We start from the raw sequence: 17582 nt of genomic DNA, 5'->3' as shown, positions 1-17582 counted from the left end.
ACATTTCTTCCGTGGATTTATCCCAACAGCCCTTGGATCTGTGCCTAGTTAATCAGCCCATTGCTTGGCAGTATGTTCAGGCCCCACTCCGGCCCCTGGCTCTCCTGGTTTCTCTCCTCCCTCCTCTACCAACGTCCCTGGTGAGACAATATTCTTCCTTAATCCTTGTCACCTTGTCAGATTTCCTACCCACTGGCATGCTGAAATTTCAAAGGGAATAGTATAATAATAATAATAATATCCCAGTCCATTGTGCTCTGGATTTTCATTTATATTTATTCTAAAAAACATGATGCTAAACTCTTATGAACTTAAAGTGGACATCTTAGCAGAATATGTTACCGGGGTAACTGGAAACACTCTGTTTATTACTTCAGAGGCATTTGGGAAATTTGCACGTCACTGCTTGGCCTGGTATCTGGTCTGAGAATTACGAGTTTTCCTCTGCCACACTTCCCCAGGTTTGAAATGATTGCTGTGTTTGACTCACCACAGAGTTCCAGGTCGGGTCAGCTTTGCTTGAGGTCCTAACACGGGCTATCCTGGCCTCCTCTCCCTGCCCTCCACTGAGTAGTCAGCGTCCTGTGACTGGCATGCTTTGTGATTTCTTTCATTCTCCAGGGTGACTTTACAGTCACCACACATCACTTAATATTGTGTATAATTATTTGCAGAGTTTATGGCTCCGTTATTGAAGAGGCTTTGGGTGGCTCTCTGGTTTAGAAAAGCAGGATCTGTCATTGAGGCCGACGCTCCTTCTTGGAAGCGCCATTAGGGCGCAGACCATGTTCTCTGGGGTCGATCTGGCATTCTTTCTCTGCCCTGGCTATACCTCCTCCGCTGGCAGTTCTTTAGTGGAGGAGATACTCTTTCTGAGAGAATGTGGTAGAATTGGCACCAGAAACAGCCAGGGAGCCACTAAGATCTAGTGATGTGTGGCAGCCCCCCCAGGCTGGTGTTGGCCTCTGCCATGATCCTTTCTCTCTCAGCGAAAGTCACGGGTCACACTGCATCCTTCTCTATTGCCTCCTCTCCCTGCCGTTCTTATTCCCAATTCACTTCTTCATTTCCTACATCTCCTGGTCATCTTCCTCAAGCCAGTACCACACTTTAGCTCTCTGTGGGTTTCGCCTGGGAGCTGCGCTCCTTCAGCTCTCTAGAAAACTCCCACAGGAGGTGCCCCACTCCCGATGACCTCAGAGTGCCTCACACTGTGCTTGGGGGCCCAGTGGACACTTGGGAGATTCTCAGTGGTTGATGAGTGAGTCGGGGGATTCTCTTCATCATCTTTCCTCTTTTGAAGTTTGGGGGTCGATGGTGCTGAGGGCCTTTGTTGGTGCACCTCAGTGCCTTGCACATCCATGCAGACACAGGAGTAGCTGCGTTCTCTTGACTCTTAGCTGTCACCAGGCTCCAGACACTCTGCTGAGTCCTTTTTACCTACTGCCATCCCACCTTACGGACAAGAAACTGACTTGGGCTCTAAAGCCTGAGAGCCCAAATCTGCCTGACTCTGGAGACACCTTGTTTGTTCTTCCAGTAAATTGAATCTTTAACAGTTTCATTCGTATCTATTGAAGCTCATTTCTGGATGACCATTCTTGCACGCAGTCCAGCTCCGTCCCCCGTTGGCTTTGTTCCGACCATCACTGCAGAGCATTCTCGGTTTCCTGGCTCTTCCTTCCACTTCCTATAGAAGGCCAATTCAGGACAAAAGGTATCTGCAGTGTTTGTGTGAGCATTCAAAACGCCACTGTCACCATCGTGATGTGCAGGAAGCCACCAAGTCAAGAACCATTTCTGTCTGTGGCAAAGTGGAGGGCGGCCTTCCTGGCTGGCCACTAGACATGTAGGGAGTCCTTTAACCAGACTGTGACCTGGAGTTGGGATGGGCCAGTTATCCGGTTTTCTCTTAAAACTGAGAGCACAGAGTCAGGTATGCTGAGTGTATTGTGAGAATGAGTTCATTCCCAGCATGAATCAACAGAGCAACTGTAGTCATGGTGTCAGTATTTTCTCTGTGTTTGGTCTTTGAAAGTCTCTATCAAAGAAGATAACGTCTTTGGCCATTGGGTGTTAGATGAATCACTACTCAAGTCGGCCTTTTTTTCTGTTACTGCATCTGTTGAGCAGCTGTGGTTTAACAGATTTAGTGACGGTACTATGGAACAGTGTAAGTGTAGAGTACACCATCCTTGGAAGGTCTGTATTGTGCTAAGAGCTACACACACCGGACAGAGTGCTACACAGTGTCTGAGCAGCTCAGATTCTGAGCTACACACACACACACACACACACACACACACACACACACACACACACCGGACAGAGTGCTACACAGTGTCTGAGCAGCTCAGATTCTGAGCTACACACACACACACACACACACACACACACACACACCGGACAGAGTGCTACACAGTGTCTTAAGTGCTCAGATTCTGGGCTAGTCTCCTTTCATCCAGATTTCATTTCCATCCTTTACACTTGTTCTTGAACTCAACGTGGTGAAGAATGGAAATGTTGTTTACACATATAACTCATGTGTCAGACATGTGACACCCTTAGCAATACCCGTTATCTGTTCAGTAATTCGAGGGGCTCGTATCGCCCAGCATTAAATTGTTGCTTCTGATCAGGCTCATCCCAGAAGACTTCGGGGAGGGGAGAGAGAGAATGTTGTCGCTAGGCAAGTGGAAGGAAAAATGGCATTTCAAACAAGCTAAGCCAACAGAAGGGAGTATGATCAGGCCAGGTGTGGGGTACCTGTTACAGGAAAGAAAAGCAAACCGAACTAGATTAAATGTATGTTTGCAATGGGAAGAACCAGAGTTGAATGGATATGTGGATCCCTGGGAACCAGATGGCAGCCTTTGATTTAATCATAGGGACCCTCCTGTGTGGTTGAAGAGGGCAGAACAGGAAGCTGTAGTTTACAAGGATTAATTGGAAGGGCACCCGCTGAGGCTAGGTACTAGGGCAGGAGGACTTAGCGGAGGCGATGACTGGAGTCTGGCTTTGGCTGTGAGCTGAAGCGGGAGAGGGTGAGTTTGAGAGACATGTCAAAGAGCAACGCAGGGTGCTAGCTCAACAGCAAGGCGATGGGTTAGATGGAGAAGTATCAAGAGGGAGAAAAGCCCCAGCTAATCTGCAAGTTTTCTGCCCCCAAGCCTGGCAACATGGAGATCAGTGCCCAGAGAGTGGATAGTGAAAACAAACCAAACAACCGAGGGGTTCTGTTTGTATCTTAGAATTGCAAAGGAAGAGCTGAGAATTAACTTACAACTCAGTCCTTTGGTGAAATTGCCTGCCTGCTTCAGGAGTCTCTTGTAATCTCACATGTGGTTAGATAGTGCAGTGAACAATAAACTCAGCTCACAGCTGCTGTGTTTTAGGTAAAGTCAGGGCACTCTAGAAGCCTTGTCCCGTAGATATTTGGAAATAAAGAGCCAAGAATTCAAATAAGAAACATCTGAATGCACCCACCCCCTCCCACAGACAGCAGGCCACGTTAGTAACAAGAGAGGAATGTTTCCAAAGGAACGATGGAGAGAGAAGAGTCTGGAACACTGAGGCTCTGCGACACTGTGATTAGAGTGAGGATGAAGAGGAGTGGACGTTGGAGACAAAGGAAAGACAGAGGCAGGAAGGAGGTGGTGTTTGCTGCTGAGTGGAGCATGGTGCTAGGCCTGTGGGGAAAACTCCAGACCTGCTTATGGCAGGAAGGAAAGAGCAGGCCGCCTCAGCAGTGGTGAGGTGGGGTGGTTGTTGTTCTTATGGACAAACTTGGAGAACTGAATAGAACCCCCACTTTGCTTTCTCTGACTTGAAGCATAGGTGATTATTAATCCTGCTTCAAATGAAAAGGACCAGAACTCCTGGCACTGGAAATGACTGCTGCCCACATTGCCTTGCTGTGACTGCTCCAAGGCTTCTTGCTCCCAGGTCTTCTGCTGATAAAACCACTGCCTGTCAGAGCAGCCTCCCGTGAACTGGCCCCATGTTCCTATCAAAGCAGAGCTGGGGCTCCCTCTACAAAGGGTCTCTGAGTGCTCTGTCTTTGGGATTAAAATACAGATTTTGTAAGCACTTGTGAGTTTCGTTGGTGTGTGACATTTGCTTTTCTGTTGTAGTTAGCAGTTGTTAGGCCTTTAAGCAGCTATCCAGATGATGACAGACGTGACCCTGGTGCTGTCACCGAGAACAAGGGAAGATGCCCCAGAGGGACAAGACCAGATCAGTTACCCATAAGAAACCATGGCTAGTCATCATGAAGGGGAGCTCTGAAAGCCTAATCCACTGTCCAGCTTCTCTGTCATCTAGTTGGTTCTCTCAGACTCTCCTGTGTACGAAACATCCCAGGCTCTGAGCTGGAGATAGGCGTCCAGACAGTATGTCCAACCCTCAGGGGCAGCACCTCTGTCAGGGGTGACCCTTGTGACAGCCCATATATTCATCACACTTCAAGCCATAACAACTCCAAAACCAGGTTGCTGTGGCAACAAGGGGCTGCGGACCTGTCCAAGTGTTACTGATGAGGTGGAGGTTCTGTGGGCAGGAGCAGAGAGGCAGGGGTCAGCCACAGGGTGGCAGTGGACTCACTTCTGTCTAGGAGTTGCCTCCTTCGAGTCTCTTAAGCTCTTTGACTTGACCCTAGTTAAGCACTTACTGCACCCAGAGGGATTGTGTAGGTTGTGGTACCCGCTGGCCTCGGGCAGGTCTGTCTGAGAGTTGGGTTTTACACCAAGCGTCCTGCACAGCCATGTACAAAGACATCAGGCAAAACAACCGCCTGACACTCCTCTTTCAAAGCCACACTTTAGGCCTGTGCTTTGTACCCTCGGAGACAGGGAGCCCAGACAGGAGGAAATGGGAATAATGAAGGAATAGGAAAGTGAGCTCTGATTAGTTCTCTTCAATAACAGCTTGTCGGTGCTTGAGAATCTAACCTTCGTCTTCCTTGGAAAAGAAAACATTCTCTTTAAAGAAATTTCTGGGAAAAAACCAAAACAGGTGTGGTGGTGCACACCTTTAATCCCACCACGTGGAGGCAGAGGCAGGCGGATCTCTTGAGTTCAAGACTAGCCTGGTCTACATTGTGGTTTCCAGGACAGGCAGGACTACACAGAGAAACCCTGTCTCAAAAAACAAAAAAGCAAACGAAATTTCTGTTGGGGCTGGAGAGATGGTTCAACCTGAGTTCAGTTCCAGCATCCATGTGAGGTTGCTTTACAGCTTCCTGTAACTCAAGCTCCCAGTGAGTCCACTTCCTCCTCTGACCTCAGAGGGCACTAGCACATAAATGGTACAGATGCACACAAATAAAATAAATCTTTTTAAGTTTCTGTTAAAGGTAGCTGCTAAGAATTTGGACAAAACCATTATTTTTTAACCAATCTAAATACCTGTTGCTTGGTGTGAAAAATATTGCATGTCTTACAGAGAAATAATGCAAAATAAATGTATTTAAACCCCTGTTAATCCATCAAAGTACATGCCTACAGATGACCTCCTGTCAAAGACCCATTAGATTATATAGGCTTTGCTCTTTTATGTAAAAGTTTGCATATTAGTATCTTTACTTTTCCTATAAAATGAGAAAACAATAGAGCAGACTAGTGCAGCTCAGTGATAGATTTACTTTTTAAAGCCTGAAATCATAAAAATCTCCTCTCAAAAAATCCAAATGGAAGCCACATGTGTTGGCACATATCTCTAATCCCAGCACTTGGGCAGTAGAGGCAAGGAGGACGAGGACTTGAAGGTCACGGCATCCCCAGCTACATGAGACTCTGTCTCAAGGAAGGGAGACCAAAAGTACTCTACCCAAATTGTGCATGGTTTGCTCCCAGGACCCCGCACACAGACCGTGTCACATGAGTCCAGGGAGGACGCAGGGCTCATTTCCTGTCATTTATGGTGCAGGAGTTTCCTGTACACCAAAGAAAAATGGTTCTGTCATACTTCAGACAGGGTCAGATTTCAAAGCCTTTTGGCTTTGGAGATGGTCTAAATAAGGATGGATTTAATATGTCTTTATTTATTTTCTTTTAAATAAGAGAACTCCAGCTGATGTTTGGTCCAGGGCAGTCCACTCTTGACACTGAGGAAAGCCTGTTACCCTAATCCCAGTGGCTTGGAGTCCAAGCTGCATGGACAGAATGCCCAAGGATAGAAAGCTATGTGAAGGAAGATTTGACAGAAACTTGAAACGACTGCTCGGAGAATCCCAGATCTTGTAGGCAGTCACCAGCTCTTAAGAGAAGATAGAAGCAAGTAGACTTTAAGCATAGTGTGCAAGAGTAGACAAGAACTAGAATTGCTTACCTGCTCCACTGTTTATGTGAGATGCCACAGAGGGAAAGCGTAAGATTTTTTGATTGCATACTGGCCTAAAAGAGGTGGAGAAGAAAACTATGGTGCTGGAAAATGCCAGGATGTATTTGCTAAAGTTGTTATCATGGACTGTGTTTAAAACAAAAATGTAATTGCTGTAATTTATCATGTCTGGCTATAAAAACCTCCATAATTCAAAGATTTTAATCATTTGCCACTTTTGCACAGTGGCTTTTCATAGATGATACTGTGAAAAATTCTGATTTTTATCAGCCTTTGTATGCTTTTTAGGGGCTCCTAAGCATAATTAGTATGCCTTAAGCATATCATTGTTTGTATAACTAATACAAAATCTTTATATTTTTCCTTTGGTCTGTTAAATGTCCAGGACTGCTTTATAGTTACTGATCCTAACATAAAAACATAGGCTGCTGGTCCCATCTTAACCTGTCCACATACTCCTAGCAACATGGTGAGCTAGGTGGGCCTCACCTTCCCTTTAGATGTGGAGAACAGAGGATTCTCCGCTGCTCAGAGACATCTTAAAGATGTAATCTACTGCCTGTGGCATGTTTGCCCCTTGGTCCTGAGAAGTCAGGTTCATATGTTGTCATCACGGTGAGCCCTGTCTTAACAACCATTTCGGTTGAACCCTCTCTGACTGGCAGGAGAGAGGAAGGGAGGAAGGTGATCATACAGCACGGAATAAAGAACTGTGCCGGGATGAAGATGGCTGCTGTGGAGAGAGGGAGGAGATGGAGGAGAGGAATCAGCCACAGACAGGGTCATTTCTCTACGGAGGGTGTAGGGAACTTAGGAAATATGGCCCATTTCAGTGTAATATGCAGGCTATATCCATTCACCTCTGTCCTAGGAGAAGCTGGGACTTTCCTAGTTTTGTGGCACCTCATAAGGCCAATCTATGATTTTAGATACCAGAGGACACAGGAGAAAAGCATGATGATCTAATCCTGTATGTTTTATTAAAATATAGCATTATTCAAAGACATATATACATACATACAGTTAGTGTTCTGTTGCTGTCAGAGATACCATGACCATGGCATCACTTATAAAGGAAGGTATTTAATTGGGACTGGCTTACAGTTTCAGAGGTTCAGTCCGTTGTCATGGCAAGGACCATGGTGACATGTGACATGCAGGTGCTGGAGAAGTAGCTGAGAGCTCTATATTCAGACCCACAGGCAGCAGGAAGAGAGCCACTGGGACTGGCTGGTGCTTCTGAAACCTCAGCTCATTCTCCAGTAACACACTTCCGTCAGTAAGGCCACACCTCCTAATCCTTCTAAGTAGTGCCACTCCATGATGACTAAACATTGAATATATGAGCCTATGGGGGCCATTCTTATTTAATACCCCCCCAAACACACACACAGCAGTTTCCTAAATCACAAGTCAAGAACCACACTCCAGACTAAGCCCATATCATTCATTATGATTGTGGATTCATATTCAAGAAGCCAGCTCCCCTGTTTACTGAGATATTAAGGGTTTTGAAGTCTAACCCTTTGAAGGGAGAATCAAAGTGATTTGCTTAAAGTCACAGAAGCCAGGCCTAGGCCATACATCATCTCGGTCCCGGGAATTCCTTTCCCACCACCTTCCTGTCCTCCTCTCTCACCCTGTCCCCTGAAGATGACTCTCCAGTGCTTCCTCATCCATCCCTCCCCTGCAGTGCAGGATCTCTACCTCATAAATAACCAGGTCCTCATTCTGCAGGTGCAAAGTTTCCCATCAAGTGGACAGCCCCTGAAGCAGCCCTATATGGAAGGTTCACAATCAAGTCTGACGTGTGGTCTTTTGGAATCTTACTCACAGAGCTGGTTACCAAAGGAAGAGTGCCATACCCAGGTAAGAGCACAGACCTGGCAAATGGGTCTCTGATGGGTTCCCCCTTGACTTCATTTTGTAGAAATCCTGTCTGGTTGCCTTTCTAAGCCCTGTGCTCAGCCTTCTGCCAAGGTATTTAGCCAGAGGAATACAGAACCAAGAATTGCTGTGACCTGCACACCACGCTTAATGTGCGGTATAAATGGCCCAGGTCGCACAGGTCATGGAATTTGTCCTGTCTCAGTAGGTGTCATACCTCCTGGAGCAGAAATGTCACTGGCTGAGCCTGTGCCCAAATGGAGTTTGTAGATATGTCTAGAAAGAGGAGGAGAAAAGTTCCTGTTGCTTTTTGATCACACTGGAGAGCAAGCCTGGCTGGAAGATGCCAGAACCTGTTCTCTCTGAGGCTCCAACTCCAGATGGCCCCAGGACAGAGGCTCGCACAAGGCCGTTTAGACAGTCTCTGCCTGTTGCTGAGTGGCCAGATACACTACCCAAAAGGGAGTGTATTATCAAGGCACTGGAGCCTTGTGGGGCCTGCATTTGTTCTGGGTTATCATATGCTTCCTCTCTGAAGAAGCCGTGGCTAAGGCCATCCATGCTTAAATTCATTAACTTAGCCAGATGGAGACGGAAAGGACATTGGGGCCATTTCACCTCTACGCTTTGCTGGTTACAGCACAGGGGCAATCTGCTTTGTGAAATGTTAAGGACATATTTTTTAGTTACTGCTGAGCAAAGAAAGAGCATAGCTGGCCGCCTCACTCTCTTCGTTCCCTGCCTTTAAAAAAGGGAAGGAAAAAGCCCGCAGTGATGGGAACGATAGTCGAGATTAATGAGGAATGTAGGTCTCTTGCAAATCCTGGGCTTGTAATCATAGCTCTGCAGTCAGAGGAGCCAGCGAGAGCCGATTAATTTGTAATCCCTTTGTTCATTTTGTCTGATTGTTTCTGGTCATCGTCAGAGAGCAGAGCAGTGTTTATAAAGAGCCTCCCTGTCTAGGCTAGTGCAGCCTCAAGACCTCTCAGAGAGCAAGGCTGGCATTGAGCAAAATTAACAAAGTCCCGGCCTCTGAAGTCCCAGCGCCAGCGTTTGTAGGTGTGAGTGTAAGTCTGCTTTATTGATGCTGCTGCGGCTGCTGCCACCAGCATGCACAAGTGGGCAGACACTCTGGGAATAGCCAACCAGCTGAGAAGAAAGGGCTCCCCAGGAGGGGGTGGGGCCCAGCATGGGTGCTTTTGAATTGCTTCTCAAGGAGGAAAATATGCCATCTCCGGATTTTAAAGATGAGAAGGCACTTTTTTAAAAAATTTATTATTGTCTACATTTTGAACTAATTTTTCCCTGATCTCCCCAGGTTTATAGACACCCGGTGTGTTAAAAGCAATCACGAGAAAAGGTTAATGTTGTTTTGCATTTCTGTGAAGCCTTTCCTTCCCTGAATACAAAGCTGCTTTTTGTTTCCTGGGTCACACACCAAAGCCAAGACAAAGAGGTGGAGGGGGGACCTCGGAAGAGGCAGGCAGGTGTCTTTGGAGGCAGGTTTTTGTCAGGTTGGACTTTAGCACAAAGAAAATTCAAGTTAGATTAGATTCGTTCACTGGGCATCATCATTCAGTGTGACCTGTGCCGGTGTTTGCTCCCTGGGGAAATGGGACAGAACAAGCCGTTCAGCTCTCAGGTGGCGCTGACGGCCTCCTGTCCCAGAGCCGTACTGCTCATGCTGGAGGGAGAGCAGCAGTGAGCCATAGACAAATGGAGTCCTGCCGCGTGGAGCCTGTGGTCAGGGAGAGTGGGCTTCAGATCAGGAACCCGTCGGCCTTATTTGTGCCGTACCTATGGAGGGTAGAGTACTTAAGTATACCCGCTGTGCGTGTCCTGACCTTCATCCTCGTTATGTGGCCGAAGCAGGGACAGAAACAGTCCCTTCATTGAGAGGGATGTGAAAAGAGCAGAGGAGTTTGAAGTGAGAACTGAGTCCAGCATAGTGTGTGGATTCATGCCTGTCAGCAAATGCTGATCTGCCATAGGCTTCCGGTCCGCAGGGGCCTTGGGGGAGGAGAAGGCAAGAAAGCCAGGGTAGGGGGAAGGGGGATTGCTCACAGTGAGGAGGCTGAGTGCTGCCTGGCATCTGGGAAAGCAGCAAATTCACCAAGTTTGAGGAGCTGGAGGGAGGGTCTGAGAAGAACTTGTGTGAGGTGAAGTGCCCGATGCTCCTGGAAAGGGGCGGTGCCTGCTGTGAGGGGCCCTGTGCTGCCCTGGAGAGACGTTAGAGCCTGGCAGGTTGACTTGATAGGTAGGCCAGGGAGCTGTGTGGGGAGGGAGTGACATGAGCTGCCTGCACTGCAGGGAGCCGTCCCCGGCCCTGCTCCGATAGCCACAGACATTGCTTGATTTTATTTTTTTAACTCAGCTATAATCACGTTTAATTGGACTTCTGAATGTGACAGAAAACTCTTCTTGAGGGAGAAGTTCTGCAGAGGGATTGCAATTACAGGATCATTATCCTAACAAAGGGGAGAGTTTCAGGGCACAGACAGTTTCATTAAGCGTTATGCAGATGTCACCATGTTGTTGGTGTGTCCCAGTCAGTCAGCACGTACTGAGGGGGTCACCTCGATTCAACAATCCTGCCGGGAGGAGTCCAGGGCAGAGTCCCCGTCCCTGCTTGTCAGACACCTCCATTCTGCACTTTGACACGGTAATTTCTCAGTTGCCTAGAATGTAATTTCAAATAATTCTCTTCTCAAGAATGGTAGGTGGTGGCAAACTTTGCTGAGGTCTTTCATACCTGAGAATGGTCCTTTGTCACCATGTCACACAGGAAAGGTGCCCTGGCTTGTGACAGCCAAGTGAGCGAGGGAATGATTTGTAAATGAGTTTTGCAAAAGCTGCTCAGATATTTCTGCCCAGCATGAAAGTCAGTCCAGAGCGCGCCTCTGGAGAAGGTGAGAGGCGTGACCGATGGAGGGCAGATTAGCAGGAGTAGGGCAGCTGCCTAGGTAAGGAAGCCCTTACTGAGCTGCAGGGAGACAAAGGAAGGGAAGACAGGTACATTGACACTGAGCAAGGGCCTTGAAACCTGAGAGGAATGTTGAGGTCCTGAGACTGAAGGGAGGTGCCAGGTAAGGAGGGCTGCTTCCAAGATGTGCAACAGCCACGGACACCGCCACACAGCACAGCCCTGTTTGCTGCATCGCTGCTGCGCCCGAGCAGTTGCACCCTCATTGCCCAGCTTGCTTTCTGCGTGCAGGGTTTAAGCCGTGCTTTGCCTCCAGCTTAGAGCTGCTTCTATACTGACGGGTTGTTGGACGTGAGAAATGGTAAGGCTGACGCCAAAGCTGCTTCCTGGGCTTGACGTGTAAAATCTTGGCTTTGCGGTTTAGCCTGCCATCTCACCTCCAGAACCTTCCTCCAATTCCTCCCCGTCTGCCTCCACCGCCACTGCCTGTATCACGCTGTCGCCACTGGGCAGTGAGCTCCTAATGGAACTTCCTGCCCTCGGTCCTCCCTTCCTCCCTCACCACCACCATTCCGTCCTTGGCCCCAGCAGAAATGTTATCCCGGAAAACAGACGAGTTATCTCACTCTGCTCCTGGGTAGAGATGCCCCGTTTCCCTTTGCCCTCCAGATAACTCCGGAAGGCTGCCTCTTGCACAGTGCCTTATCAGCCCTTCCTTCATTCAGTCCACAAATATTTATTAAAGGCCTATTATGTGTCGAGTGCTGTTCCAGACCCAAGATTATAGCAGTGAAACAATGGGAAAACTCCTGCCCTCAGGAACATTTTTCTTGAAGAAGATAGACAGTAAAGACTAATAAAATATGTTCACACTTGGCTGGTAGCGTTGAGTGGGAAGAAAAGGAGCATAGCTAGGAAATAGCGGCAGTGCAAGAGTCACTGGGAGGTGCCTCTGAGTATAACTGATGGGAGCCGAACCTGGGCCAGGTGGGTGTCTAGGGCGACTGCTCCCCTGCAGGGGGGCCAGGGAGCAGGCGGTGTTGAGTCATGACAGATAGGGCCTTGCAGGGTTGTAAGCAAGTACGCTTTTTCTCTTTTTGTTGCTGTTGGTTAATTTTGAGAACATAAAATAATTAACAACATCTCTCCTTTGGGTTTCCGCCCTCCAAACCCTTTCACTTACCCCTCCCCACTCTTCAAAGCTATAGCTTCTTCTTTTTTTTTAATCAATTGTCATTGCATGTATATATGTATTTGTATATACATATATATTCCTAAATGTAACCTGTTGAGTACATACAGTGTTACTTGTATTATGTTTTCAGAACTGACCATCTGCAGTAGACAACCAGTTAGTGTGCTCTTCCCTGGGGACGGCCATCTCTCTCTCGCTCACAGCTGTCCTCAGTTGCCTGTAGTTCTTTGTGTAGGGTTGAGGCCTTGCGGGCATTTCCCCTGCAGTTTACGTGTCCGTTGGTGTCACTAGGAAAGTCTCACAGAGCTCCCTGACCCACCCCTGGCTCCTAACTGTCTCCCCACGCCCTCTTCCACAGCGCCCCCCTGAGCCTGGGGTGTCGGGGTGTTTTGTAGGTGTAAACTGCTCCTGTTAATGCCACGTGAAGTGAGTGGTGTGGAGAGGCAGAGTGACAGGATCCCTGGCTGACCTGCTCCCTTCATGTTCTAGCCTGGACACACAAGAAGTCGTGGTGTGTGACAGGGTCTCACTGTGGTGGGCTAGAACTAGCTGTATAGACTAAGCTGACCTCGAACTCACAGAGGCCTCCCTGCCTGTCGCTGCCCCCCAGCCCAGCCCCAGTGTTGGGATTAAAGGTATGCATCAACACGTCCAGAATGTTGCTTTTAAAGCCCATCTATCTGCAGTTCCCAGTAGCTCTGCCTTCCTTGAGGGGAACGGGACATCACGGTCTACAATTCCCCCGCAGTGTCTGCCCACAGTAGACTCCATGTAAGGAGTGGATGAATATGACAAGGGAGAATTCAGAAGAAGAACTTACGGGTTTTTCAAACACCTTTAAAGTTGGTCCATAGCCCGCAAAGCCTTTTTAACTCTGTTCAGTTGTCTTCACACGTGGCTGACACGATAGGAATTTTCCTAGCTACAAGGTAGCATCTGTCCCCAGAGTTCTGGGAAGTTGACCCTGTGTTCAAATACCATATTCCAGTAACCTGATAGGCAGAATGTCGTGGCTGTGCCCTGCCATGGCCCTTAACTGAACACCTGCCTGTGAGCTGGCAGGACCTGGCAGAGCAGGAATGTTCTCTGAAGCAAATCGTTTACCCATGTGTTTGAAGCGCCTCAGATCATCCAGCAAGTGCCAGCTGCTTGACTTTCTTGAGCATATCTAGTCACTTGATAATAACTGGGAGAGCTAAGGGAGGCTGGCCGTACAACTGCTAGCGCCTTCTGGAAAGAACAAAGCCCCCTGCCCCACACCCATGACCCCTCACTGCACAGACAGAGTCTCATGTTCAAGCCACCGAAAGGGGCAGACTTTCTGTGAACTAGGAAAGTTTGAATTTTCCAGGTAGAAGGGGGATGAGAAACAAAGGCCAAGCTGTAGCCAAATGTGCCAGGTCCTCTGCCTCCCTTGCCTGCCTGTGGGCCCAGGGCCCCCTGCCTGTGGTCCCCAGGGCCCAAGCCCTCCAGTTCAGGGAGGGAGACCCACCTAGAATGCTGCCCCCTCCCTTGAAAGGTTCCTCTTGGCCAGTGTGGCTAATAAGAGGAAGAGGGAGGATCGGAGAATGTGTGTGAAACCAGGGGACACCGCGAAGTGACGTTCTGCTCAGGAGGATCGGAGAATGTGAGTGAAGCCAGGGGCCCCGGGAAGGGACGTTCTGTTCAGTGCGTTTTCAGCCAGCACCCTGCTGCCATCCAGTCTTAGCTGCGCAGGCCTGCCGTCCACGGCGGCTCCTTCACCTCCTTTTCACTTCGCTTTTCAGAGGACAGACAAGTTAGCTATAACACTGTGTTAGTTATCAAAAGCCAGGTGTGGTGGCTGAGGCCTTGTAATTCCAGCACTTGGAGACTGGGCAGGAGGATTACTGTTAGTTTGCAGTCAGCCTGGGCCACATAGCAAGACCTTGTCTCCAAAAAGAAAAAGAAAAGCACCCAAAGCATAATACTGTATCATCAACTTCAAATAACCTTTGCATGTTGTAGCACCCCCAGCCATCATTTCCGATTTTATTAATACAGTGGGTTTAATAAGAACAGCTGCCCCAGGTGATGGGTGAGATGGGCAACAGTAAACAAAACTAGTGATTATTGTATCTCTTCAAGGTCAGTCCTTTATTTCCACCTGTAATCTTTGGTCAGCATCCCTCTGCCCCAGATTTGGACTCTGATCCACAAAGCCTGTCTCAGAGCCTCCGGGTTGTTCTGTAAGATGAGAAAACACTTGATAATCTGTGCATGGGATGGCGCAGTGCACGCCCGTGCTGAGCAGGCGCCATTAACTCCGATGTCCTTCCCTCAGCACCATGTGGCCGCTCTCAACAGTGAGCAGGCAGCTGGGGTTTTTAGAGAGCTTGTGCAGAGAAGCAGAGGACCTCGGACAGAAGGCCTCATTCATACACAATAGCGTATCATTCCCTTTGAGTGAAAAGCTCAGTTTGCAAAAGAAATCTGCTATCAGGTAACCTGAGTACCATTTCCATTGTTATAACATTTATTTACACAGCACAGAGATCCAGATTCCCACAGCCATGGTGAAGTCCATGTGTCAGTGTGAATAGAAAACAAACCCACTGATTACAGATATGGCCCCTCGGAGGTCCCTTGGGAAGCCGCACAAATGGGAAGCAGTAAAACATTAATACTCCTTTTATAAGACTTTGTACCAAGCATCTGACAGCAAGGTAATGGTTAAGGTGTTTGATTGACAAAAGGAGACACTGAGGCTGGAGTGGTGAAATCAGGTCCCCTGCCAAGGGATGTGGAAAGTCAAGAAATGACGTCGAGTTCAGTGCTCTGCCAGTGAAAGCCGTTTTTATTCCCTCCCTCAAGAACCGAAAAGAAAAGTGGGGGGGAGGGTCTCCTGAGTTCATGTGCCACTCAAAGAACACTGGAGCTTACAAGAAAAGGACAGGCAAGGGCCAGAAGGATCAGGGGTAGGAAGATGTGTGTGCCTGTGAGAATCCATGTTGGCAGCTGCATAGTCAGACTTGGGAAGGAAGAGTTGGAACCCTGACCTCTTGTATTTGAGAACGAAGCCAGCAAAATGACTCAGAAAGAATAATGCACTCATGATGCCAGGAAGCGAGAGTCCATGTGGTCAGAGGATCCCAGAGACAGTGTTGGGGCAGAAGGACTCGAGGTGCTATAGCCAGGACCACGTTTGAAAACCAAAGGTTGGAAGGGAGACCTCGGCCCGGCAGGTTGTAGAGACCTGTGACTCAGGGCCACCTAGCGGGATCCTGTGAGAGTGACCCTCCAGAATGGCCCCTCTCCAGGGAAAGGGCAGAGGCATGCTGTTCTCCTGAGCTTTGGGAGCACAGAAAGGGTTGAGACCACACTGGGTAATGGGTAGTTTTTCAAATATTACCGTGATGCATTTCATTGAGGTACTGTTTGTGAAATGAGAACCAGCTGAACCCTTGCTGAGTGGGAACATCCTGACTGTGTGGAAGGTTTGTTGAGGAAGTACCAGGGCTGCAGGACAACCCACATGTGTCCTGGCCTCTGGCTGATTGGAAGAAAGCCTGTCCCAGCCCTGGCCCCTTGTCGCTCTCAGCCAATCACAGGGTCTAATAGCCGATTTTTCCAGCAAAGCTGTCATTGGCATGTTTCTGTTTCCCTCAGTGCATAGAATTGTTCATATACTCCCTGCACTCTGACAGGTCTGGAGAGAGAGCACATGAAGAGGAAGAAGAGGAGGGATGGGATAACGGCGGGGGCAGGGCCCTGCAGGAAAGGGAGGTGTAGCAAGCTAAGAATATGCATCAAAGCTGACAGTGTGGCCCCTCAGGTCTGGCCCAGTCATCATCCTACATAGACTGAGTTATGGCTCTGTCCTGTGGCTACAGCTACCCAGGAAGGAAGCCACCCCAGCAAATGTGGCATGCCGATTCAGGTCGTCACATCTGCTGTGTCCAGGTCTTGGGCAGAGCGCTGGAAAAATATGATTGACCAAATTGCCAGTTAAATTTTCCATTGGCAGAGACTGAATTAAAAGTTTAAAGAAAGGAAATATTTCCATTTGAGGAGTTTGGTTTTTAATGAAATAAAATATTACTGACGTAAGATCCACAGTCATGGAAAGCGGTTAATTGAATTCTGTTGTGCCGTTCTGGGCACTTGGTACCAGGTTAAAGCCTTGAGATGTATTTGGGATGTGGGAGCATCTCCATAGAAGCCTGTCACACCTCTGGGATGCAGGCCTCTTGGGATCTTTCCTCCAGTTCTAGGGGCTCCTGGCCGGAGTCAGAACAAGGGAGACTCCTGCAGACTCAGGCTGTGTGGTTCCAGAAACACTGAAACTAAGAGTTTTGGCTACTGAGTTGTGCAGCAAAGAATAGCTCCAGAGAATGCCGGTCCCAGTGTGAGGCACCCCCTCTTCCTGAGGTGGCCAGCCCCCTGCATCACACTTGCACAGAAGTGTGTTGCATAACATGGAAGGAGACTCAGGTAGAACGCAGGCAGAAGTAAGCACCATGACATCGTCACATCAGAGAGGGTCTGTGGCTAGTTCCGATCTGTGGTGCTACCAAGTGACTTACAATAGCTTTCTGATTTCCTGAGCTTATTGGAGTTTGGAGCTGTGACAGAGGAGGTGGTGGCCTCTGTCCCTTACCCTGTCTGTCTGGAGCACCTCGGGAAAGGGCTGCAGTCCCTGTGCCTCCCCTTGCCTCCAGCTCCCCACCCTAGGGCCTAGCTCTTCAGCAGTGAGAGGAGTTGAGCTCATTAGCTGCAGGCAGCAAGCACCCAGTAGAAGGCGGCAATCCCACACTGGGCTCTGACCTCTCCAAGGCAAAGATGGCCGGATCTGAGTCAGGTTATTTGGCTATATTGAAGGTCTGCTTCAACACAGCCAAAAGAATGTATAGACAGACGTTATCACCTCTGGAAATTCTAAGGTCAAAGAATAAGCATCCTACAGGACTTTGAAAAAACAAGTGACTTGAAGTAGTCGTCATCAAGGAGACTTGGCCAGGCCCAGCTTCCCAAGAGTACAACTAAGAATCACCTATGAACCCAAAAGTGAGTGTTCCCCACTGAGGGGAACAGCACTCAGTACCTCTGGCCAAGCAACAGGTTCTGACCAGGTGGTCACCTCCATCCCCAGCATTAAAGATGGCTGCATTGCATATGTGTGGTTTCCCTGCTAGTGTTTCATGCTGTAGACGACAGCAGATTGTTGTTGCTGTAAACTGTCAGAAGTTAGGGAAGATTCCAGATGACAGGCTCACGGTC

General features: G+C 48.5%; 1 protein-coding gene across 7 annotated transcripts in view; it reads left to right on the top strand.

Annotated features, from left to right (window-relative positions):
- Fyn (FYN proto-oncogene, Src family tyrosine kinase) overlaps window positions 1-17582 on the top strand; it is a 197006-nt gene that overhangs the window by 176987 nt on the left and 2437 nt on the right. For all 7 annotated transcript variants that reach the window (XM_059272534.1, XM_059272531.1, XM_059272529.1 and 4 more), the window contains one exon: window positions 8077-8208. In XM_059272534.1, coding sequence (XP_059128517.1) covers window positions 8077-8208 — 132 coding nt within the window. The remainder of the gene's footprint in view (window positions 1-8076; window positions 8209-17582) is intronic.

Source organism: Peromyscus eremicus, chromosome 8b, assembly GCF_949786415.1.
Source record: "Peromyscus eremicus chromosome 8b, PerEre_H2_v1, whole genome shotgun sequence".
Classification (NCBI taxonomy): Eukaryota; Metazoa; Chordata; class Mammalia; order Rodentia; family Cricetidae; genus Peromyscus; species Peromyscus eremicus.
Note: the sequence above shows the minus strand (reverse complement) of the source record. Positions and strands in the feature narration are given on the sequence as shown.